The sequence below is a fragment of the Lepus europaeus genome, chromosome 3 (genome assembly GCF_033115175.1).
Source record: "Lepus europaeus isolate LE1 chromosome 3, mLepTim1.pri, whole genome shotgun sequence".
In the NCBI taxonomy this organism is placed as follows: domain Eukaryota; kingdom Metazoa; phylum Chordata; class Mammalia; order Lagomorpha; family Leporidae; genus Lepus; species Lepus europaeus.
In genome coordinates this window covers 96997295-97023529 of record NC_084829.1, presented here as the reverse complement: position 1 = coordinate 97023529, position 26235 = coordinate 96997295, and the positions used below count along the sequence as shown (strand labels likewise).

The following is a 26235-nucleotide window of genomic DNA, read 5'->3' as shown; positions in this document are numbered from 1 at the left end:
CAGCACCAGCCCCAAATTGTCATGTGTTTAAGTTTTCTTTAATTCACGACAGTTCCTCCAACTTTGGCACTCATGACTTCACATTTGAAAAGAAGTGGATAGTTACTTGAAATGGACTTCAATTTGAGTTTTCTGAATTTTCTTCACAATTCAGTTTGCGTATTTTGGCAAAAATATCACAGAAATGGTACTGTGCCCTAAGTACATCTGGACTGAAGGCAGGTGATGTCAGTTTTTTGGTTACTTGTGATGTTAACTTTTATCAGTTGACTGAGGTAGTGTCTACCAGGTTTCTTCACTGGGAAGTTACTGTTTTTCTTTTAGTAATGATTAAGTATCTTGTAGTGACATACCTTGAGAATCTATAAATAACAGCTTGAACTAATTAAGTCTTTAATGTTAATATTGTCAAATGGTGGTTTTCATATCTTTTACACCTGTTTAATGGAATTCTATTAAAAGGAAGAACTGTCCCTTCTCCTCCATTTACTTATCGATACATTTATATCCAAACAGACTTGTGGATATTTGTTATCTTCTATGGGTTATATTCCATTTCCATGATTTTGATTACTCAAATTGCCATAAATTTGGCCATTGGGAACCCCTCCTGCGTCCTTCCAATTTTTTGTTTTCTCTCAATTTTTTTGAATATATCCTTACTTTCTGGAATCACAAAATGATCCAGGCTCCACTCCTATTTTCCTTGACTCAGCTTTGGAATTCAGTTCCTTTTATTGGGAAATGGCATTTAGAACTTAGAAGAGGAGCCTGCTTTAGGTCTAGGGGATTATGGTGATCTAAGGATGAAGACAATTTGCAGATATCCAAATCTTTGTGCTCTCAACACCCCTCTCTCTCCTGTCCATTTGATGAGTTCCTAACCTTCCAAACTCAGGCCACGTATCTCCTCCATCAATCAGTTCCTGACCAGCTCACCTTCTAGGGTAAAAATGATCATTCACATCTTAGAGCCATCCCTCTCTACCCCCTACTGTCTCCTGTCCTGATACTCTCCCCCCACCATCTAATAATCTGTATTTATTTTTCCAAGGATGTCTATAACACTTTAGTGCTTTTGCTCTCCGTTAGAAAGCTTCTTGTGGGATAAAACCTATATGTTATCTCTACTTCAAATTTCTAGTATAATCTGGTACATACAGGCACTATTAAATGAGAGTTGAAATGAGTAAATACTTACCTTACTAGAACTAAATCAAGAAGGATTTATACCTGTAAAATGTTATTTTTTTAAATAAAGATTTATTTATTTGAAGGCAGAGTTACAGAAAGGGAGAGGCAGAGAGAGAGAGAGAGAGAGGTGTCCTCCATCTACTGGTTCTCTCCTGAGATGGCTGCAACGGCCAGAGCTGGGCTAATCTGAAGCCAGGAGCCAGGCGTTTCTTCCGAGTCTCCCACATGAGTGTAGGGGCCTAAGGATTTAGGCCATCTTCTATTCCTTTCCCAGGCCATAGCAGAGAGCTGGATTGGAACTAGAGCAGCTGGGACTGGAACTGGCGCCCATGTGGGATGCTGGCCCTGCAGGCGGCAGCTTTACCTGCTATACTACATTCTTATACATGGTGTAGGTATCCACACAATCTCTAAACCCTTGGTGATTTCCCTCGATTTTCATGTATTCCTGTTTGCCTTCATCCCTGCTCTACTCTGTCATGTAACTGATAATTCAACCACTCAAGTGGAAGATTAAAAGTATTTACATTGCTTACAGTGTAGTAATTGATACAGGTAAAGATAATCAATGAAAGCTAAAAACCATTGATGTGAAAGTTGAGAAAAACAGGATATTTGCTGGATACCACAGTATCACTCAGCAGATTACTTATTAATTACAAATAGATAAATGTTGTTTTACAATGGAAAGAGTTAACATCACTCAAAGTAGGACAGCCTGACATGTCCTACTGATATGAAGCACTAAGAAGTTCCCAATATCATCTGTGGTGTGTTCTTGCTAAAAATATTTAAATCTAAAGGCAGAAGTTTGAAAAAGTATAGAGCAAAAGGAACCAGTTAAAAGAAACCACCAGGGGAAAGCCAGACAAACCCAAAATGTGAGATCTACAAGTTAAGGGGCCTAAACAGGAATATAGGTTAAAAGTGACCAATGCAATGTAAAATTGGATTCTAGATGATAGAAAAATGAAAACAGCAGCAACAACAAGACCAATATAAAAAATGTTTGAGGTAATTGGTCTAGCTCTAACTGTTGCAGGCATTTGGGTAGTAAATCAGTGGTTGGGAGATCTCTGTCTGTCTCTATTCTCTCAAATAATAATAAAAATTTAAGAAGAAAATGACTACATACTACTAATTGCAATGTAATAAAATGCTTTGAAGACCCTGAATAAAATTATATCCTGAGTTTCTATGTTTGTAGTTACAGGTGTTAATATTGGATCAATGATAAGTTGAAGAAAAGCACTGAGTTAAAATATTACACATCAGGGGCCAGCACTGTGGCACAGTAGGTTAATCCTCCACCTAGAGTGCTGGCATCCCATACTGGCATCAGTTCTAGTGCTGACTGCTCCTCTTCTGATCCAGCTCTCTGCTATGGTCTGGGAAAGCAGCAGAAGATGGCCCAAGCACTTTGGCCCCTGCACCCACGTGGGAGACCCAGAAGAAGCTCCTGGCTCCTGGCTTCAGATTGGCCCAGCTCCAGCCATTGTGGCCATTTGGGGAGTGAACCAGTGGATGGAAGACCTTTGTCTCTGTTTCTCCCATTCACTGCCTGTAAGTCTATCTCTCAAATAAATAAATAAAATCTTTTTTAAAAATTACACATCAAAAATACCTTTATTTTAATTTTTGTTTAAGATTTATTTATTTGAAAGAGTTACAGAGAGGCAGAGGCAGAGAGAGTGGTCTTCCATCTGCACTTCCCAAACAGCTGCAATGGCTGGAGCTGGGCAGATCCAAAGTCAGGATCCTAGAGCTTCCTCCAGGTCTCCCATATGGGTGCAAGGGCCCAAGGACGTGGGCCATCTTCCACTGCCTTTCCCAGGCCATTAGCAGGGACCTGGATCAGAAGTGGAGCAGCCGGGCCTCAAACCAGTGCCCATATGGGATGCCTGCACTGCAGGCAGCAGCTTTAGCTATTTAAGTCACAGCGCCACCCCTCAAAAATACCATTAGTCATCCAAAAAAATTGTCAAATTTTTGGACCTCATTTGAACTGTCTGTGATACATGTTAGGGGCAAGAGGTCTTCTGTGCTATTGTTGACTTGAAATACACACAACATTGAGAGGCATCAACTAGAGTTTTATAGACTTCTCAGTAACCAGGCAAAAGCTCAGGTTCCTAGAGATATTTTTTTAAACCTAGACTAATGATGTCCTCACAATTCCATAAAACATATTTGCATCATTAGGTCTAAAAAAATTTCAAAAGAAATGCCAATGTAGAAATAAAGATGGAAACAAGACCAAATGAACGTGCTACTACAGCCAACACATAATTGTTTTTATTAACTTACAATGCCACTCTATTAATAGAAGGAAGATTCTTACTTGACTGATGAGATGCAAATAACATGCAAGCCCTTTCTGTTTCAAGAAAGCATCCTGACACTGACTGTTTGCAGGGCAATCACACAAAAGAATTGTTGGTGGGATCAATAAGCCTCTTGTATCCTAGGAAGAAAAGGTTGCAACACATATAAAGAGCCACTGTCTGGGAGATAATAGACATCATTTGACCAGAAGAAAAATATATGGAGGCAGAGCTGACAATGGGGGTGGAGAGTTACAAGGTAAATATGGATAGAAGATGCTTCCTCTTCAGCTAAATTTGAATCCTTGTTTCTTATTCAGAGACAGGACCTAATGGATACAGATCTCGCTGACACCTCTTAAGAGCTGTACTCCTTTCCTATCTAAAACATACAGGAGGAGGTTCACAAGCTTCTAAGGTAAAAGTAACCTCTAGTATAGTGAGAGAGATAGTATGTGTGTGTGTTTTTTTCTGCTGAGAAGGTTACATAGCTTTCATAAGAGACGCAGAAAAGTTAAAAACTTCTATACTACAGTGGGGAAATTTAGTCCTGACAAAAGTATGTCAGTAAATGAAAAATACTATTGCTCTTTCTTTTCACTGTATTTTTTAAAGGATTTATTTATTTATTTATTTGAAAGTCAAGAGTTACACAGAGAGGGAAGGAGAGGCAGAGAGAGAGGTCTTCCATCCGCTGGTTCACTCCCCAATTTGGCCACAATGGCCAGAGCTGTGCCAGTCTGAAGCCAGGAGTCAGGAGCTTCTTCTGGGCCTCCCATGTTGATATAGGGGCCCAAGCACTTGGGCCATCTTCTACTGTTCTCCCAGGCCATAACAGAGAGCTGGATCTGTAGAGGTGCAGGTGGGACTCAAACCAGTGTCCATATTGGATGCCGGCACTGCAGGTGGTGGCTTTACCTGCTGTGCCACAGTGCTGGCTCCCAGAATAAATTTTTTCTTTAACACACCCTAGCACTTGAGGTCATCTATGAATATTGAAATCATATTTGAACATCTCATTCAGAGAAAAACTTCTCTTAAAATTGTGGTAGGAAGTCAAAAAGCCATAGGGGATTAAAAAAAAAAAAAAAAACTTGAACAAGCTGGGGAAAATATTTACAAATCTATTCACAGATAACAAGGTGTTGTTCTCAACTAAGAGCTCACATAACTCACATTTAAAACCCTAAAAACTAAAAATAGCCCAGTAGATGGGCTATTATTATTTATGGAACAATTTTCAGAAAAGTCAATACAATCTCACACATAGTAAGAGAAATGCAAATTTAAACACAAGAAGACACTTCTCACTGTCAAATTAGAAAAGACCAAAATAGTTAATATTTAAAAGAAACAGACACCTGTCTAAACTATTGAGAGTACTGTTTTTCAAGTCCAGCTTCTGCCTCCTCAGCACCTGAATGTGCTCACCTATTAAGATCAGGAATGTCTGCCCGCTGCCTAACTTCATTTTACTTGACTTTTGGGGAGCAGACGGTACTGTGAATCTCACCCGCACTCTTGAAACTCCCCCTCCCCCTGATTTCTGCAGCCCTGACACCTTTCTGACTTCCCCGGGGCCCTTTCACTCTGCAGTTTCCAGTCTTCCTTTTGCCCGTACTCTAAATGTGCTGTTCTCAGGGTTCTGTCCTTCACACTAGTTAACCTGGTGCATTGCCCAAACTCAAAATGTCCTAAACTCTTCTCATGACTCACTTCTCAACTGCCTCGTTATTATATGCATTTTTTTTTCTCAGTGTTAAGTTAATCTTACAGGACATGCTTTCTGAGAGTTGCATAATGACTTATAAAATGTTCAAATCTAGTGGATCAGAAAGCAAATATTCCCTTATGGTGACAGACTGGCTTCCAGTTACAATGTCAATTAGGTTTCAGGAGTCATAATTTTCACAGTTTAATAAATAAATTGCTCAAAACTTGAAAAAAACTTCTTAAGCAGCTGGCATTGTAGTGCAGTGGGTTAAGCTTGCAGTGCAGGCATCCCATATCAGAGAGCCAGTTGGAGTCCTGGCTGCTTCACTTCTGTTAATGTGCTTCCTGATAATGTGCCTGGGAAAGCAGAAGAAGATTACCCAAGTACTTGGATCCCTGCCACCTTTGTGGGAGTCAGGAGGGAATTCCCAGCTCCTGGCTTTGGCCTGGCTCAGACCTGCCTGTTGCAGCCATTTGGGAAGTGAATCAGCAGATGGAAGATCTTTCTCTCTTTCCACTGTTCGAATCAATAAATAAGTCTTATAAAAATTTCTTGGGGCTGGAGTTGTGTAGCGGGTAAGGCCTCTGCCTGCAATGAGAGCATCCTATTTGGTCCCAGTTCGTGTCCTGGCTGCTCCGCTTTTGTTCTAGCTCCCTGCAAATGGTCTGGGAAAAGCAGCAGCAGATGACCCAAGTGCTTGGGCCCCTGAAACTCACATAAGAGACCTGAAAGAAGCTCATGGCTTCAGCCTGGCCTAGCCTCAGCCATTGCAGCCATCAGGGAAGAGAACCAGCAGGTAGAAAATCTCTATCTCGGCCAGCACCGTGGCTCAATAGGCTAATCCTCCGCCTGCGGCGCTGGCACACCAGGTTCCCTTTCCAAGCTGAATCAACTAGTTAGATGGTATAAACACTCTGAGAGCCAGAATGGGAATCTACTGCACCCCTACCAGCACCACCAGTTTTGACAGCCTTGGTATCATAACCATCTACATAGCTTCAAGCTGGAGGCAATTTATTTTTCTTTTTCAATGGCTTTTTAAAACAAACTAACTTTAGTTAGAAAATGGAAAAAACTAATAGTGACTGAATACCTGCCTGTCTAGTGGTATATACATTTTTTTCCAATAACTTTTCAAAACAAGCTGTGTTAGGTGAGTATTGTCATCCCATTTCACAAATGAGGAAACTGAGGCCCAGAGGGGTCAAATGGCAGGTTTAGCTTCCAGAGCTGTGTAATAATAAAGACAGAATTCAACCCAAGCAGATCTCACACCAGTGGCCCTGTGTGGTTTCCACCATCTAGGCATCCATCATCTCCCACACCAAGTGAATGTTGGAGCACTGTCCATGGTACTCATTCTCTACACTGTCAGTCAGTTCTGAACTCTGTCTAAATTGAATGGCCACAAAGTCTGAAGTGCCTGCCAGCTAGACCTTTTGAGAAAGTTAGTTTCACAGAGCTCCTTATGCAAATAATGCTATGCCCTGTGGCACCTGAGTCTGCAGCCTCTGGGCAAGGCGAAACTAAATCAGTGTTTCCCAAACTTTAAAATGGATATGTATCAGCTGGAGCTATGTCAAGATAATCAAAGTTCAATTGGATCAGTGCTTCTCAAGCACCACCATGCAAATGAATCATTGGGGATCCTGTTAAAATGCAATTTTGTCTTACCAGTTCTGGAGTGGGCCAATAAGGTTTTGCATTCCAACAAGCTTCCAGATGATACCAGACTACACTTTGAGGTAACAATTGTCTGCACTACTGGTTTGTGAAGAAGATCAGAACTCTACTCACCAGAGGAACCTCAAGTTTGTTGGCTCCTAATCAACCCAATCAAGTCACCAGTTTTTGTTTGGACTTCAGACACACAGATAAAAGGAATGGGAATGTATTAGATTCAGAAATAGAAAATGAATCAAGACTCTAGTAGAGCAATTAGAACAGAATGTAATACATATCCCTTCTGAGAGATTGATCCAAATGGCAAGAACTGAATGAGAAAGACACTAGGCAGGAGCGATGTAAGGGGTGGAGAAGAAAGAGAAGACAGGTGATTGGTGATTTATCTTGCCTCTGTTTCTCTGCCTGGCAATTAATGATATCATGCCACATTTTTCAGGTCACAATCCAAAGAGCATAAACAAATGCGTCAAACAGTTTAGACATTTAATTTACCCTAGGAAAATAATTTTCACAATGATGTGCTTCATGTTTTAAAATATAGTTTAAGAAATTTCTATTATTTATTTTTAAAGGGAACCCTCACCCAGAGCCCCTAAACTTACTGGCTCTGCGGGCTCTGCACAAGGCCTTGTAGCTTCCTGACTCCTCTGGCTGGAAAGCTATGTGGTGACGCTTTAGTCACCCCGGAGGCCATTTGGTTGCACTCCTTGCACCCTGCTCATGGAAGTCCTCTTCCAGTCGCACACTACTTCATCCTGAGAGGTCACTTACACGGGACAGAGGAGGTGGCTTCAGAAAGTTCATGGAAGGGTTTGCTTTTGTGGTGCCCCAAGGAAAGCTGCCACCTGTGACTCCGGCTTCCCAGATGGGTACCAGTTCCAGAGCCAGCTGCTATGCTTCCAACCCAGTTCCTTGCTAATGTGCCTGGGAATGCAGCAGATGATGGCCCAAGTGGTTAGGCCCCTGACACCCATGGGGAGACCCAGATGGAGTTCAAGGCTCCCAGTCTCGTTTGGCCATTTGGAGAATGAACTGGTGGATGGAAGATCTCTCTCTCTCTCTCTCTCTCTCTCTCAGTGATTTCCAAATAAATAAATTAATTAAAAAATAAATGTTTGCAGAAAATGGAGTTAAAACATAACCTGCATTTTCCATGTACTTTTTGAAGCTCCCTCCTCTGTTGCCAACAGTGTTTGGGCCCCCCTCACGCACTGGTGCAGCGACACCATCCTGGTAACCGTTTGTAACACACCCATGTTCTATTAATGATGTGAAATAAGGAACCGGTGTCCCTTCCACTCCAATCTTGTCTCCCCAGGCATACACTTCCTGTATGCCTCCTTTCACTTAGGAGTCAGGGGGACCCTGCATCTCCAACCATCTTTTCCTCCAAGCAATTTTGCCTAACTTTGTGTATACGTCATAAACCTCTAGGAACCCCAATTCAGTTTTTTGTACTTACGAACTTTAAAACATGAAGTTAAAGAAAAACAAAACATCGAAAGCACAGTTGTTGAGCAGATTTTTGTATCAAGAAGAATACATCCCCCCACAAAACTCATATCTTTGAGCTAAAGGATTTGGTTTCAAATTTGAGTTGGATGTGTCAGAGGGCAAATTTCTCTAGCTAGGGAATATTTTGTTGTTTATCTGTCACACCAGACATCTCCTCTCCCATAGGTTAACTGTAACGTACTGAGGGTGTTTTCAAAAGCGATGCAAATACATAGGCTTACCCGGCGGCCAGGACGGTCGGGCTTGCGACCTTGATCCGGGCCCTGGTTCGCTGCCCCCGCCGGGGGGCGTTTCCTGCGCACAGCTCCGCGCCGCCCAGGTGTGCCCCGCGCGTCCCTGCTCTCACGCCCGCGGTAGGGGCTGGAGCAACGGCGGAGGGCGGGCCTGGCCAGAGTTGGGTGCAGGCGAGATCCGGGTCCCGACTGCAGCTTGCGGGCGGAGGAGCCGCAGTTGCAGCCGCCTCCGCAGCCCGTGCCTCCCCGCGGCCAGCGGTTCCAGGGCGTGCCTCCTGGAGGCGCGGAGGCCGCCCGGCACGCCCCGGCCCCGCAGCTCCGGCCGGGGCGGAGGCCGCGGGACCGCGGAGATGCGGGGCGGGGGCAGGGCGCGGGGTAGGTGACTTTATCCCGCCTCTGTTTCCCTGCCCCGGGGAGCAATGACATCACGCGGCCTTCTCCAGGCGCCGACACAAAGAGCGGTGCGGAGAGGCCGCTGCGGGGGGAGCCGGCGGCCGCCGCTGCCGCCCAGGGTCCTGGGGCTCCGCCGGCCAGACCCGCCGCCCGCGGCCCGCGCCCTTCCTCTTCCTTCTCCTCCTCAGCCGCCGCCTCCTTGGTCGCCGCCACCCGCGCCCTCCGCCAGCGGCTGAGCCCGCGCCGGGCCGCGCCGGCCCCTTCCCATGCCGGCGGCGCGGGCCCTGGGAGGGGCGCCCGGAGCCAGCCGCGCAGCATGCACTGGGGGGTTGGCTTTGCCTCGTCCAGGCCGTGCGTGGTGGATCTGAGCTGGAACCAGAGCGTCTCCGTCTTCGGCTGGTGGGCCGGGTCCGAGGAGCCCTTCTCCTTTTATGGGGACATCATCGCTTTCCCTTTGCAGGATTACGGTGGGATCATGGCAGGGCTGGGCTCCGATCCCTGGTGGAAGAAAACCCTTTACTTGACCGGGGGAGCTTTGCTGGCCGCAGCTGCGTATCTGCTCCACGAACTCCTGGTCATTAGGTGAGCCGGAGAGAGGGCCCCGCGCTGGGGCGCCGAGAGGGCCACCTGGCCCGGGCAGGGCTGGCGCGAGCAGGTCACGCCGCCCGAATGCCCAAGCATCGTGCCCTTACCGTTCCCCAAAGGCGTTCCGTGGCCACCTGGCCATGAGGGGCAGTTCTGAGTTTACCGGAGAATTTAACTGGTGTTGGGAGGGAAAAGCGTTTGTCTCCTACACGGGTGCTAAAAGCAAAAAGTCTCTGGGTTCCTAGTCGTTATGGAGCAAAAGTCTGATAAGAGACAGCCTTAGGAAGATCCTAAGTGCAGTGTGTTTGCAACAGTAGAATTAGGCTTTGTAGATACAGAAAGTTATTCGTCTGTGGAGTGCCTTGTTTGTTTATAGGTGATACTGCTGGAAAACTAACTGCTAACCTCATTTTTTGCTTGCAAGGTTAGTTCTCCGCTGTCTCTCCCTAAATGTCAGCATCATTAAGTGACCGAAATTGCAAAGCTCCAGAAACCTCTTAAAGATGCCTGGCTAAGTGTAGTGATGTGCAGTGTTAATGCAGTCTTCGCCTGCTTATCTGCTTATCTGGAATTGGACCTAAGCACCATCTTGAGGCTTAAATGTCATTGTTGTGTGAGCAGTAGGAGACCCGAGGACAGGGCCAGCACATGGGCGTGTTTGCCGTGTTTGCCGTAACACCGAGCGAGACCGTCGCTCAGTGCCGTAAACACTCGCATCCTTGCATCCGCTGCTGCAGAATGTTTACAGCATGGACTTGGAAATTCCAGAAAATGGAGGCCCCTGCTGTTGGTGCATCAGCCCCAGAGGAGATCTTTGATTGAGTAAGGTTGTTTGGCTTATTGATACATCAGTTTATGGTTAAAATTTCCATGTGTGTGAGCTCTCAGTTACTGGAAGATTACCAAAGCCAGGCGGTTCTCTGAAAGTCCCTCTTGGCCAGTGTGAGCACAATGCCTTTTTCCAGTGGGGAAATCCTAACACAATAGGTTATAAACAAAAGCAGCTAGGTGACCTTTAGGGGGCCTGCTGAGATCCCAAGAGGACATTGTATAGCCAAATTTGGGTGCTGTATTTTGAGTATTTCCTGTCTCTGAGACAGAAGATGAGAAGTGGTTTAGATCTGGGGACTGTGTTGGCTTTCATATTATGTAGTTATAATGGAGAAGTTTATTTTAAGCTTGCCACACATGTAAATTCTCTGACTTAGGACCGTTCCTTGAACCTAGTTGAACCAAATAAAAAAAGCTTCAAAGTGAATTATCTCTTTAGATTACTTGATATTTGTCGTAGTTTTTGAACACCCTTTCAAGCTAGGTTTCAAGAATCTAAACACCCGTGCAGTATTTTATGGTAACCCCTTTGTTTGCCAGTCCCAAGTCTGAGGACCCCAAACCACGTGGCTTTTGGGCAGTTTTTTGTGTTGTGGAGAGAGTGACGGCTTCACAGTACTGAATCTCAAAATTGCTTACATGACCTTGCAGAAATAGCTGGCAGCTCAGAACTCACTTTGGAGTAGGCCACACCCTGGTACAAGCGGACTCTGGAGACAGGAGAGCCCTCTGCCCACAGATAGCTCGTTCTGCATTTAGGAGAATACTAGCCTGAGCTCTGGTTGCTTGTTGGGATTAAGCAGTTTGAAATTCTTGGTGTATTCCCGTTTGTGTCTCGGCAAATGCTTGAAAGGAACGGGAAAACCCTGTATGATATAAACAGGGGTGGCCCAGCTTTGAGCACTTATGGGGACCTCTGAGTGGAAAAGCTTTGCATGTGTGATTGTGTTTGTCCCTCACAACTATCGTTTTGAGGTTTGATCCCCACTTTATAGGTGAGGAACCAGTGGCTGAAGGAGATTAAGTAAGTTGCCCTAGATCATACAGTAAGAGTAGTGGGATGCAGATTCAGATTTGAGAACATGTGCCCACGTGTGGAGCCTGCACTTTTTTTTTATTACCATTGCTTCCTAGAAAGCACCCATTCGGAGAGAAGTTTTGATGGGGGAAGGAGAAGATTGGGAAGAATGGGGTCATTGCTCGGAGAAGACAGGCCTGTAGCAGGGGCCTCCCTTTCCACCTGCCTCTAGCAGGGCTGGGGAACTTTTTTTTTTCTGCCAAGGACCTATTCGGATATTTATAATATCATTCATGGGCCATAGAAAATAATCACCGTAAACATTAGTCTGCTGAAGATTTATTGGTCACCGTGGCAGGGTCAGACTGAGTGATTGTGTGATGTTTCCCATCCCTGCTAGGGGATAGGTAGTAAGGAGGTTGAAGACCAAGGCTTAAGAGGTGGCATGGTAGAGACTACCACTGAATGTGAAATCTGTGTTTCAGTTGTCTGTGTAGTTTAGGCAATAAACCAAAAAAGAAAAAAAAAATCTGAAATGTGTAGGATAGAAAACTCACCTTGAAGCTGGCGCCGTGGCTCACTAGGCTAATCCTCCGCCTATGGCGCCGGCACCCCGGGTTCTAGTCCTGGTTAGGGCACTGGATTCTGTCCCGGTTGCTCCTCTTCCAGGCCAGCTCTCTGCTGTGGCCTGGGAGGGCAGTGGAGGATGGCCCAAGTCCTTGGGCCCCCGCACCTGCGTGGGAGACCCAGAGGAAGCTCCTGGCTCCCGGCTTCGGATCAGCGCAGCACACCAGCCACAACACGCCGGCCCTAGCGGCCACTTTGGGGGTGAACCAACAGAAAAAGGAAGACCTTTCTCTCTGTCTCTTCTCTCACTGTCTAACTCTGCCTGTCAAAAAAAAAAAAAAAATGCACCTTGAAATGGCAACAGCGAGCTCACTGGCAATTGCAAGTTGTTTACCACTTTGCTTCATTTTATGCTCTTTAGATTTAACCATAATCTATGGCTGTGTCTCCAGAATAGAAAGTGAAGTTGATAGGTGAGAATAATTTAGGGAGCTTAATAAATAAATACCCAAATTTTCTCAATCCTCTATTTTTTCTGAGTAGAGACAGCCTGGCAATTATATTAAGTTCAGTCAGGCACTTGGAAATTTGTTGTTTGTAAATCTAATGATTCAGTAATGACTTCATAACCCATAGCTCATTGGCTCTCTCTCTCTCTCTTTTTTTTTTAAAGATTTATTTATTTATTTGAAAGGCAGAATTACAAAGAGGCAGAGGCAGAGAGAGGGAGAGAGATCTTCCATCTGCTGGTTCACTCCCCAGATGGCCGCAACAGCTGGAGCTGAGCTGATCTGAAGCCAGGAGCTTCTTCCCAGTCTCCCATGTGGGTGCAGGGGCCCAAGCACTTGGGCCATCCTCTGCGGCTTTCCTAGGCCATAGCAGAGATCTGGATCAGAAGCTGAACAGTTGGGATTCGAACCGGCACTCATATGGGATGCTGGCACTGCAGGTGATGGTGGCTTTACCTGCTGTGCCATAACGTCAGCCCCAGCACTTTTTAAATGTTAAAGATTGTTCATTCATTTATTCATTCATTCAAGGAGAGACAGAGAGAAAGACACACAGAGCTTCCATGTATGGTTCACCTTCCAGATGCCCCCAAGGGCTAGAGCTGGGCTGAGTGGCAGCCAGGAGCCCAGTACTCAGTCTAGGTCTGCCATACGGATGGCAAAGACCCAAGTACAGGAGCAATCTCTTCCTCCCAGGGTCTGCACTGGGAGGAGGCTGGAGTCAGGAGCTAGTGCAGGGAATTGAACCTAGCAGTCCTGGGCTAAACACCCACCCCTCATTTGTCCTTTTGGCACTCATGCTCACCCTGTCCTAGAAGACTTAGAGAATCAAAGTAGCCCAGGGGTCAACATCTGATCCCTATAAGCCTAACACTTACGAGCTGTGTACAGAGGCATGGTCATCTGTGATATCCATAGCCATGGCAGTAGGAGCTTGTCCGCTTTTAAACTAGCTGATGCTCTACTGGTTTCCTTTTATACAAACCTCATATAAGATCACCTTGTAAAATAGAGCTGCACAAGAAACAATCTGCCTGATCAAATGATCCTAAGTCACAGAGGTTTCTGATGTGTAGAGGGAGGGAGCCAAATTTTCTGGTCTTAAATTCACGCTCTGCTTTTAAGCAACCATGTAACCTTGGATTACTCAGTTTTCTCATCTGTAAAATTAGGACCAGCAGAATAGTCTCCCTAGAGTTGACTAAGTCAGTTAACACATGTGGAAAGTTTAGAACAGAGTTTGTCATATGGAGGACATTCAAAGTTACTCACCATTTAGTTCTTATAAATATTAATTAGAAAGTTCCAGACTCAAGTGGTCTGAATCAAATAGGCTGTGTTAAAAAAATTAGTGTCCTTGGAGTGCTTAAGAGCTTGGGAACTGGAGTTATTACAGACTTGATCTTAAATTCGTGTTCCTTGGAGGAGGAATTAACTTCTTTGAACTTCAGTTTCCTTGACTACTGTAAAATATTAGTATGATCCCCTAAATTTAAACTGTAACAATACCCACTCTATAGAGTAATTGTCACTATATGTTAAATAGTGTTAAATATGAAACAAAGTTTCAGGCAGAGCGGGGTGGGGGGAAGAGTGAAGTGTATGTAGCTAGAAAGAATGAAAGGTGAACTTTGCCAAAGCTTCCTCAGGGGTGGTAAGTAAGTGGGACTGCAGGGCGTAATGAGATCTTGTAGCTTAAGGGGATAAGGTCAGATCTCTTTGGATAGGAATAAATTCTGCTACTCTTATTCAGTGCTTGGTAAGTGGTAAACACAATATATACAGAGCCTGCCTGATTGCATCCTCACAATAACTGCTGCAGAGTTGGTATGTTCTCACTCTGGGTGAGTGAGGTGGAGGGCAACATGGCCAGGAGGAAGCAGGGCTTGGATTTGGCCCAGAAGTGCAGACTTGGAATCTAGCCCTTGCTCTTCTACATGGTGACTCCCGAAAAACCCGACAAGGAAGTCTTCCTCCCCAGAAAAGTAGCCAAAGCAAAAGATGGATGTGTGGCTGAGACTCAAGAAAAGGGAAAGCAGCAGTACCAAACTACATGCTGTGTGACTGATGTGGAGGCTGTGAAGCAGAGAAGAGAGGGAGAGGGGGAGGGAGGAGAGAGAGCCCAGAAGGTGGGTTCCTCAACACCACAGGTGGAAGACCAGGTAAGCACACCAAAGTTTGCAAAAGGGACTCCAGGATTCTGGGTCTCAGAGCATATCTGCAATGTTATTCTGGGGTCTTAGGGATGGAGAGACCTGAAAGGTTTTATGGTGTAGTCTGATAGCCAAGAAGTTAGGCTTTCAGCACCTGGTTCAGTTCAGGTCCTGCCATTTAGCAGCAGTGCGACTCTGGGCAAGTTAATAATCTGTCCTGTTGTATCAAATGTGGTGACAGTGGTACCTGCCACACAAGGTTGTTTTGAAGATTCAATGTGATAATACCTGTGAAACTCTCACAGCATTGTGGCATGCATAAAGCACAGAATGCCATTTTCTTCCTTCTTCTTCTTCTTCTTCTTTTTTTTTTTTTTTGAAGATTTATTTATTTTAGAGGTAGAGTTAAAGACAGAGAGAGGGAGAGACAGAAAGGTCTTCCATCTGCTGGTTTACTCCTTAAATGGCTGCAACAGCTGGAGCTGCGCCAATCTGAAGCCAGGAGCCAGGATCTTCTTCCTGATCTCCCATGTGGGTGCAGGGGCCCAACCACTTGGGCTGTCCTCCACTGCTTTCCCAGGCCTTAAGCAGAGAGTGGAATCAGATGAGGAGCAGCTGGGACATGAACCAGCACTGGGATGGGATGCTGGCGCTGTAGGCAGAGGCTTAGCTCACTACGGCATAGGCACCGGCCCCAAAGAATACCATTTTCTCCAGTCAGCTGGCTTCCAGCAAGCAAGCTCAGCCCACCAGAGAAGAGGCTGCGGGGAGCAGAGGCAGTGACTGTGTAGTTACTTTTCTGGGCTGTTGAGGTTGTGGTAATGTTAGAGTATTTGTAAGGTTCTCCTGTGTTTTGACTGAGCTTCTGTTCTCTCACTGCTGGGTGAACCCCTGTGACAAACACATCTGCTTGTTCACTGAGATGCTACAATGCAGCAGGTCAGCTCAAGAACTAAGGGAACTGGATGGATAACATGTGGATTGTTCTTTATTTCTGTTTTGGTTTTAACAGGAAACAGCAAGAGATTGACTCCAAAGATGCTATTATTTTGCATCAGTTTGCAAGACCTAACAATGGTGTCCCCAGTTTATCTCCTTTCTGTTTGAAAATGGAAACTTATTTGAGGATGGCTGACTTACCTTATCAGGTACTTGTGTGCAAATATGTTTTATTTTCATGATTTCAACATCAGAGAAGAGTATTTCATCTCAGATACTTGAGTCCGGGGTCTTGTGAGTTTTCTACCCAAGTTAATGATAGATCAAAAGGGTATTGGATCCTAGGCCATGGTATTTTCCCCCAAGCTGGAATATGCTTTGGCTAATAGTTGAGGTATACCTATTAGGCAACTGTTAATACATGTGAGTGTGCCATTGTCTGAGATGTTTATTTCCTTTAGATTTTTATTTATTGACTCATTATATTTTATCTCTTGTGAATCGTGGGGTCAGAAGATCCAGTGTGTTACCAGGTAGATGCAGATTGAAGACCTTTTATCTGAAATGCTTTTGGATTTTGGATTTTTGAATATTTGTGTATATATAATGAGGTGTTTTGGGGATGGGACCCAAGTCTAAACACAAAATTTTTTGTTTCATGTTTACCTTATATACATAGCTTGAAAGTAGTATTATGTGATATTTTTAATGCAGCTTAATTTTGGCTCTAACTCATCACTATATACTATCCAGGCAATTTTTTTGTAATTCACACTTCCCATGAGTCTTTTCAAGACCCCTTGTATGTATGGAATTCAAAATATTTTTGCACCCTAATAAACATCTTCTAATTCCATTTTCTATAGCCCTTTTAAAAAAGTTCTCATGTATATATTGTGAGAGCTTTTTCATGGTGTTCCATGTTCTGTTTGAATGACTTTCAGGGAAATATTTGCCCATTTCAGCTTTAAAGAATGAACAGAAGGTCCTTTAAGGTACACATTTCCCTCTGGATCGTGTTTGAACTGCGTCTCACAAACTTGACATGTTGTGTTTTCAGTGTCACTCACTTCTCTGTGAAACAAGCTCTAGCCAATGGAAACTTTTTAGGTTTTAATTTTTGTTATCATTTTTAATTTCATGTCTAGAGAATATGGTCTCTGTGATAGTGAGTCCTTGGAGTTTACTGAGTCTTGAGCCTTGTGTGTGGTTACTTCTTAGAAATGTTGAAGATACTTATGTATTCTTTGGGAATGGAGTTTTCTAGATACAACTGCTTGAATGTATTTAGTGTGTCATTTAGATCTTCTGTATGATTTTTTTGTCTGCATGTTCTGCAGTTTCTGAGAGGAGTACGTTAAGATATTCAAGTGTTTGTTGATTTCTCTCTCATGTCATTCTGTCAGCTCTTTATCTAAGAGTATTCAAATATTTGAGGTTATATTGTTAGGTACTTCAAAAATGTTGTGAAAAATGGAATTATAAATTTATTTTGGTGCAAAACATTCAAAATCCATGAGTATTTTTTCATAATATGCATTTCCATGAACTTTTTGAAGATTCCACATAATACAAAAGTTTTATCTTTTATTTACTTATCATTAAGCTTTATCTTTTACTTATTTATTATTTATTTTCATATTATTCACATATTTTATTCTTTTGGTTCTTTTACCAGTAGACAGCATCCATCATTGTTCCTTAGAATTTTTTGAGAACTTGAATTCTATGTTACTAGTTACTGTGTTACCAGTATTTTTTAATTCTATTTGATTGATGTATCTTTCCCCAACCTATTTCTCTATCTTTTTGTGTGTTTGTTTCTCATAGTCAATGTATTGCTTGTGTACAATCAGAGAATCCTTTAGTGTATTTGATCCATTTATGCTTATTACTTTCTTAGGGCTCAGTTTCTAAAACAAGATTTATTTGAAAGGCAGAGGAAAGAGAGAGAGGGAGATAGATAGAGAAAGAGAGGGAGTTTTTCCATGTGCTGGTTCACCCCCAAAATGGTCAGAGTAGCTGGATTGGGCCAGGCTGAAGGCAGGAGCCTGGAATTCCATCCAGGTCTCTCACATGGGTGGCAGAGGCCCAAGCACCTGGACCATCTGCTGCTGCTTTCCCAGGTGCTTTAGCAGGGAGCTGAATTGGGAGAGGAGAGGCTGGGATTCCAGCTGGCATTCATATGGGATACCAGTGTCACTCACGTAGTGGCTTAACCTGCTATGCTATAATGCCAGACCCTGGGGCTTATTTCTAATATCTTGATATATTTCATTTTATTATACTTTTTAAAACTTTTTTTCTCATTTTCTGCTTTCTAATGAATAAAGTTTTTTCCTTGTCATTTAAAACAAGTCCTATTTTTGTTACAGTGGTTGCTCTTGTTTTCCTATTCAACTATTAAATATATTAAACTTTGTGTTTATCTTGTATAATACAAATGTGGTAGCAATTCACATGTATCTTGGGTCTCATCTTTAACTCCAGTCCTCATTCTAATTGTGTGTCTGTTGTCAAACTTTAAAAAAAGTTGTCAAACTTATTTGTTGTCAAACTTATTTATTTGAAAGATAAAATTAGAGAGAAAGAGAGAGGGAGGGAGGGAGAGACAGAGAGATAATTCTTCCATCCACTGGTTCACTCCTCAGATGGCCACAATGGCCAGGGCTGGGCCAGGCTGAAGCGAGGAGCTTCTTCCAGATCTCCCACATGGTTGCAGGGGCCCATGCATTTGGGCCATCTTCCACTGCTTTTCCAGGCAATTTGGGAGCTGGATCGGAAATGGGGCAGCTGGGCCTTGAACTGGTGCCCAAATGGAATTAATTTAATTTAGTTTTGGCAGTTCTTTCTCTCTTTTTTTCCTTTTTCTTTATTTTTATACAGTAAATTTTGGGAAATTATTTGACCAGCTCTATTTATCATATATCTTATCCTGTAGGATTTATTTTCATTTTAATAATTCCTTAATGAATATTTTCAGAGTAAGACTTTTTAAAAAAATATTTATTTTATTTATTTGAAAGGTAGAGTTACAGAGACGGAGACACACACACACACACACACAGAGAGAGAGAGAGAGAGAGAGAAATCTTTCAACTGCTGGTTTACTCCCCAAATGGCCACAATGGCCAGGGCTGGGCCAGACCGAAGCCAGGACCCAGGACCTTCTTCTGGGTCTCCTATGTGGGTGCAGGGGTTCAAGAACTTGGGCCAGTCTCTGCTGCTTTCCCATGCACATTAGCTGGGTTGGAAGTGGAGTGACAGGGATGTGAACCGGTGTCCATATGGGATGCCGGTGTGGCAGGTAGCAGCTTTACCCACCATGCCACAGTGATGGCCCCCACAGTGAGACTTTATATGGCAAAACTTCAGTGGCTTTGAATGCCTGACAACATCTTTTGTTATACTTCATGTTTGAGAAGTCTGTGTACAGTTCTTTTCCTTTAATTTTTTTTTTTGGCAGGCAGAGTGGACAGTGAGAGAGAGAGAGACAGAGAGAAAGGTCTTCCTTTTACTGTTGGTTCACCTTCCAATGGCCGCCGCGGCCAGCGTGCTACGGTTGGCACACTGCACTGATCCGAAGGCAGGAGCCAGGTGCTTCTCCTGGTCTCCCATGGGGTGCAGGGCCCAAGCACTTGGGCCATCCTCCACTGCACTCCCAGGCCACAGCAGAGAGCTGGCCTGGAAGAGGGGCAACTGGGACAGAATCCTTTGCCCCGACCGGGACTAGAACCTGGTGTGCTGGCGCCGCAAGGCGGAGGATTAGCCTATTGAGCCGCGGCACCGGCCCCCTTTAATGTTTTTTTAAAAAGATTTATTTTTTACTTGAGAGTCAGAGTTACACAGAGAGAGGAGAGGCAGAGAGAGAGAGAGAGAGAGAGAGAGAGAGAAGTCTTCCATCCGATGGTTTACTTCCCAATTGGCCGTGATGGCCGGAGCTGCGCCAATCTGAAGCCAGGAGCCAGGAGCTTCTTCTGGGTCTCCCACGTGGGTGCAGGGGTACAAGGACTTGGGCCATCTTCTACTGCTTTCCCAGGCCATAGCAGAGAGCCGGATTGGAAGTGGAGCAGCCAGGTCTTGAACTGGCACCCATATGGGATGCCGGCACTTCAGGCCAGGGCGTTAACCCGCTGTGCCACAGCGCTGGCCCTCCTTTAATGTTTTAAAAATACTACTCCATTGTCTGTTTTGCTTTTTTTCTTGATGTTAATATTGAAAAATTGATTTCAATCTCATTCTTTGCCTTTCTCTCTCAATTCTTTTAGAATTTGCTCTCAATCTTAAAACTCTTAAGATTTTTCTATAATACACCTTGGTGTGGGTCTTAATGTTTCCTGTTTAATCCTCTTAAACTCTTTTAATCTGAGATCATTCATCTCTTTTTAATTCTAGGGAGGTATTCATTTTCTTAAAATATTCCCTTTATTTTACATTTGTTTGCATTCTCCCTCTCATTTCCTGTTCCCTGTTATCTTCCTGGTGGAGTCTCTACTTTTATTTTCTCTATCTCTGTACTTTAAACCCCTTAATTCTTTCCTGTGTCTTTCTGGGAGCATGCCTCTCTAGGAACTTCCATTGTACGTCTCTGTTCTCTTGTATCCATTGTGCCATTTTTCTGATCTATTGGGTTCCTTATTTCAACTTCTGTATTTTTCTTCTTAATATATACCCTTAGTTTGTACTAGGTACTTCAAAAACTTCATGGGAAATGGAATTAAAAGATAAGTTTATTTTGGTTTAAAATTTTTGAAATCCATGCATAGGAAGAATCTTCAAAAATTTCATGAAAATTTCATATAATGAAAAAACTCTGCATGAATTTCAAAATTGCTTTTCCACAAAAATAATCATCTTTTTATTCCAGTTCCCATGGAATTTTTGAAGTACTCCCATATTACTAATCTCTTCCTTTATCCCTTGGAGGGTATATATTATGGTAAATAATTCTTTGGTCATATAATTCTACTTCATGTGTGTCTATTCAGTGCATTGCCCTTCTCCTGGGATAGCGTACTCCTCAAATGTCAATTATTTGGGGTTAAGAGCTACTTTGAGCAGGAATGTCAGCTTCTCCATTTCAGAATTCGTACTGGGCAAGGGCTAATGCCCAGACCGCAGGTTGAGAGCCTCTGAGGCAGGTTAGGATAAGGAAGGAGGTGTGCCCTGGGCATCTCCAAACTACAGTGATCCTTCCGGCTGCTGTGGCTCCTCCGTGTGGCAGCTGCAGTGTTAGGAGAAGGTGGTCTCCTTAGATTGTAACACTGGCTGGAGGGGGTGGGCTCAGCCAGGCTTTGGGCTGCCCCTTAAGGATATTGCCCTTCCAACTCATGAGTCCCTGGGAGAGGGGCTGGGGCTGGCAGTAATCCTTCTATGGCAGTGCTGGGACTCGATGATTGATAGACTTTCCACTTGGTACGTGTTGTCATGGAAGAATTCCGGTGGCGTGGCATTGAAACTGAACTTGGGGGTGGGAATCAATGAGGGAATATTGGGGGGTGGTCTTAGGAAGAGAGTCTTTATGACTGGGAAGTGGGATGCAAGGAGTGAATCCGGAGAGAGGAGCAGGGGAAAGATTGTGCAGGACTTGCTATGGCAGCAATGCAGGAGAAACTGGCAATAAGAACAGACACAAGGCTTGAATCACCAAGGCATCGGATCAGCCTGGTGTTGGCAGCCAGACGTGAAGACGTGTCACTGAGGCACTGAAATGGAAGGAACCTGTCTCTATTCCATCGTCACTCTTGGCTAGATTGCCTCACTTAGTCGTGATGGCTTTGGGCAATCGGGATCCCAAACCTGAATATTGTGTGCTGCTGTGTCTGCTTTCAGGATCTTTTGCATGTCTCCGCCCTTGCTGGAGCCAACCTTGGAGTGCAGCAGTTTCAGCAGGTGCCAGATTGCTCTGCCCTTTCCTTTCTCAGCTTCGTGTGGTAAACGCTGGCTGCTGCTGGTCTGTCTGTACCTGCAGCCTCGCCATCTGTGTTTCTATCTCAGAGCAGTTGCTTTGAGTGAGTGCAACTGGAGGATGGCTGTGAAGCCTGCAGCTCTTCCAGGGGCCTCAGGGAAGGGATGCATTTACCGCTTCCAAAATTATGGTTTCTTCAGTGTATGTTTTTTAAAAAATGAATAGGATTGCTTTATGTGAGATTTTTTTTGGAAAGTAAGTAGAGAGGATGGTCAGGAGGTGGCAGGTGCTTGGTGAGAAGCAAAGGCCCTGTGGTGTAGCTAGGGGTGCTGTCTGGCTGCCAGGGGTGCTGTGGGGCTGTGGAGCCTGAGAGGTGCCAGGGAGCTGGTTTCTGGGACCTGTCGGTGCAGAAGTGTTTTCTCATGGACCCAGAGAACTCCACCCACTATTGCTTTTCCTGTGCCATTTAAAAAAGATTAAAATGTCATATTCCTAAGATCATGGCTCTATATTTGAAGCTTTTAAATTTTTTAACCTAAATGGGGTGGGAATGAATAATTGATGACCTCTAGTAGGAAATCACAAGACTTGTTTTTAGCCCAATATGTTGGATACCGTTACTATTTTTATATATCAAGCTATGAGAACTGATAATTCAATTTAAAAGCCTCTTTATTTTGTAGTAATTATAGATTCATGGGAAGTTGCAAAAAAAATGCAGAGAGGCCCTGCAGATATGGTTATTGAAATCTTTAGAATTTAGATAGTTTTACTTATTTGAAAAGAAGAGAGACAGACAGAGACATCTTTCATCCTGTGGTTCATTCCCCGAATACCCGTGATGGCAGGGACTAGTTCTCCAAGGTGGGTGGTGAGACCCAGTAACTTCGGCCATCACCTGTTGCCTTCAAGTTACATAACAGTAGGAAGCTGGAATCAGAAGTGGAGCTGGGACTCAAGCCCAGGCATTCTGATATGGGATGCATGTGTTCCAAGTGGCATCTTAACCACTGAGCCAGATGTCAGACCATGATTAAATTTCTTAAAAAAATGAAATCGCTTTACTTTTTTCTTTTTTTGCCATGATGTATAGAGGTTACATATGGTCCTTAAATTTTTTTAAAAAATCATACAAAAGTGTGTTTGGAAAGTAAAAATCAGCTGCTGTCCTGGTAGCTAGAGATGACCATTGATGATAGTTTTTGGCCATTGTTCCGTATATTTCTCTAAATAGACATAAAAACACCTACATCACTTGACATAACTGGTGTTGTATAAGAAGCATATGCTGCAATTTATATAATAGCTCTCTTTAAATAAGAAAAAAGAAATTCTATCAAATTCTCAGCTCTAATTTTTTTTGAAAATCTTTCACTTCAAGAGTGACTACATTTGTTTTCATTTTTTTAAAAGAAATCTTTTAAAATATTTATTTATTTGAAAGGCAGAGTTAGAGAGAGAGGGAGAGAGAGAGAGAGAGAAAGAAAGAGGGAAAGATGGAGAGAGATCTTCCATCCATTGGTTTACTCCCCAAATAGTCATAATGGCCAAAGCTGGGCCAGACCAGTCTTCTGGGTCTCCCAGATGTGTGGCAGGGACCCAAGCACTTGTACCATCCTAACGCTGCTTTCCCAGGCATACTAGCAGACAGCTGGAGTAGAAGTGAAACCACCAGGACTTGAACTGACAGTCATGAGATGCTGGCCTTGTAGGCAGTGGCTTAACTGCTGTGCCACAGTACTGGCCCCAGCTCTAACTTTTGATGTTCTGTTTATTTACTGATCTTGTCTTTTCCTCTTCATCTTTTTTTCTTCAATTTTTTCTAAGCTACAGACAAGAGAATAATACATTGAGTACCCCAGGCGCTTCACCAATCATTACCATCTTCCCTCTTAATCTTTGCTTTCTCTGTCTCTTTTTATATGTGTGTGTGTGTGTATACATACTTATGATTACTTTTTTTGGATAAATCATTTGAAAATAAGTTGTAGAAATCATGACACTTCATCTTACAATATTTTAGTATACATCTCCAAAAAAGTAATTGTTTATACAGAACATGATACATCATGCATGCAAAAGTTTTTTTTTTTTTCCCCAATGTGTTATAATTCACAAGATTCTCAAATTAGTTCAGATTTCACCAATGGAAGATGTTTCAAGGTAGCTCCAGGGTGCAGTGAATGAAATGGATAGAAATTTGGCTGATGGGGCTGGCTCTGTGGCACAGTGGGTTAATGCCCTGGCCTGAAGTGCTGGCATCCTTTATGGATGCCCAGTTCGAGACCTGGCTACTCCTTTTCTGATCCAGCTTTCTTCTATGGCCTGGGAAAGCAGTAGAAGATGGCCCAAGTCCTTGGGCCCCTGCACCCACATGAGAGACCCAGAGGGAGCTCCTGGCTCCTGGCTTTGGATTGACACAGCTCTGGCCATTGCAGCCAATTGGGGAGTGAACCATTGGATGGAAGACCTATCTCTCTCTCTCTCTGCATTTCCTCTCTCTGTGTAACTCTTTTAAATAAATGAATAAATCGTTAAAAAAAGAAAGAGAAAGACATTTGGCTGATAAGTTGGGGCTCCTTGACCATTAGAGCAAATCAAAGACTATCTCTGGGATCTCTCTTAAGGCTTCAGGTTCTTCAGCTCAAAATGATGATAGTGATGGCGGTGTTGCTACTTCTAATTAAGGTGTTGTTCATCTTCTCACTTAATGCTAACAATTATTACCCCGTACTATAGGTGAGGAAATTGAGGTGCAGGGAGGATTAACGGAGACCCAGGAGGCCAAGATCACAGAGTGAATAAAAGATGGGAATAGATTTTAAAATAAAATTAAAAAAAGATTTATTTATTTGAAAGGTAAAGTTACAGAAAGAGAGGGAGAGACAGATCTTCCATCCACTGGTTCAGTTCCCAAATGGCTGCAATTGCTGGGGCAGGGCCAGGTGGAAGCCAGGAACCAGGAACTCCATCTGGGCCTCCTGTGTGGGTGCAGGGACCCACATAATGGGGCCAAATCTGCTTTCTGAGGTACCTTAGCAGGGAGCTGAATTGAAAGTAGAACAGCCAGGACTCCAATTGGTGCTCATATAGGATGTTGGCCTTCTAGGCAGTGCTTAACCTGCTGTGCCATGACGTGGTCCCTGGGACTAGTTCTTTTTAATGTTTATTAAATTTTTATGGATTTGAAAGAGAGCAAGAATGAGAGAGAGAGAGAGAGACAGAGAGAGAGAGAGAGAGAGAGAGAGAGAGAGAGAGAGAATGGGAGAAAGAGAAATGTCTTGCATGTCTTCCATCCACTAATTCACTCCCTAAGTGCCCACAACAGCAGAGGCTGGGTCATGCTGAACCCAGGAGCCCGGAACTCCATTTGGGTCTCCTGTGGGTGGCAGAGACTCAAGCACTCAAGCTGCCTTCCAAGATGCACATTAGCGAAAACCTGGTTTGGAAGCATCCTAATATGGGATGCAGGTGTCCCAACTGGCATTTCCTGTACCGCAATGCCCATCCCTGGGACAAGATTTTAAAATTCAAAGCCTTTGGCTTTTGCTGCTTTGCTAATGTTGTAGGAAATGTGGGGCTGCATCATTCTCACCTGAGACAGTCTTGCAGGAAGAAAATATCAGCTTGGAATTTACCTTTTCATCTTTCTTCTCAAAATAACTTGTAGAAACTACCTACAGTGGGCTAGTCATTCTCCAATTATTGAAATGAAAATAGAGCAGGAGTTCTTTAACTTATTTAATAAATTAAGTATAATTATTATAATAAAAGTGAATATTTTTGTTTTCAAAGTTATATAACCCATTCAGAAAAATTGAGAGGAAGGAGAAAGATCACCAACATCTCATTTGCATGTAGTCCTGCCAGTTATTTTTACTTTTTATTTTTTAATATTTTTGATAAATATGTTTTAGTTGATTTGTGGTGGCTAATATATAGAGTACAAAAATGTAATATAAATGAGTGAAGTTGACATCTTGACATTTGATTATTGTTTATAGCCCAAATCTATACTCTTGCAGAACATTGGTCTTTCTATTTATTGCATTGTCCCCCCCTCCCCCCGGAAACCTTTTATTTAAGGTATACAAACAATGCATTTCATAAATACGACTTTAGGAACATAGTGATTCTCCCACCATACCTGTCCTCTCACTCTTCTCCTTCCTTCCTCTACTATTCCCATTCTTCTTTTTTACTAAAATCTGTTTTCAATTAACTTTATACACAGAAGATTAACTCTATGCTAAGTAAAGAGTTCAACAAATAGTATGAAAAAAAGAACCTGTTCCTCAACAGTTTTTGGATTTCTCTTTTTATTTTTTCTATGACTCACTGTTCATTCAGGAGCATGTTGTTCAGTCTCCATGTGTTTGCATATGTTCTAGAGATGATTGAGTTGTTGATTTCCAGATTCATTCCATTGTCGTCTGAGAAGATGCATGGTATGATTTCGATTTTTTTGAATTTGCTAGCTTCCTTAATGGCTAGCTTATGGTCTACCCCTATAGAAAGTTCCATGCACTGGTGAGAAGAACGTGTATTCTGTAACTGTAGGTTGAAAAGTTCTGTAGATATCCGATAGGTCCATTTGTTGATTCACTGTTGTTTTCTTGCTAGTTTTCTGTCTGGTTGATCTGTCTATTGCTGAAAGTGGGGTATT

General features: G+C 43.4%; 1 protein-coding gene across 2 annotated transcripts in view; it reads left to right on the top strand.

The window, feature by feature from the left end:
- The first annotated feature begins 9364 nt into the window (after positions 1-9364).
- FAXC (failed axon connections homolog, metaxin like GST domain containing) overlaps positions 9365-26235 on the top strand; it is an 89023-nt gene continuing 72152 nt past the window's right edge. For both annotated transcript variants that reach the window (XM_062187630.1, XM_062187629.1), the window contains exons 1-2: positions 9365-9641; positions 15735-15870. In XM_062187630.1, the coding sequence (XP_062043614.1) occupies positions 9376-9641; positions 15735-15870 (402 nt within the window). In that variant the 5' untranslated portion in view covers positions 9365-9375. The remainder of the gene's footprint in view (positions 9642-15734; positions 15871-26235) is intronic.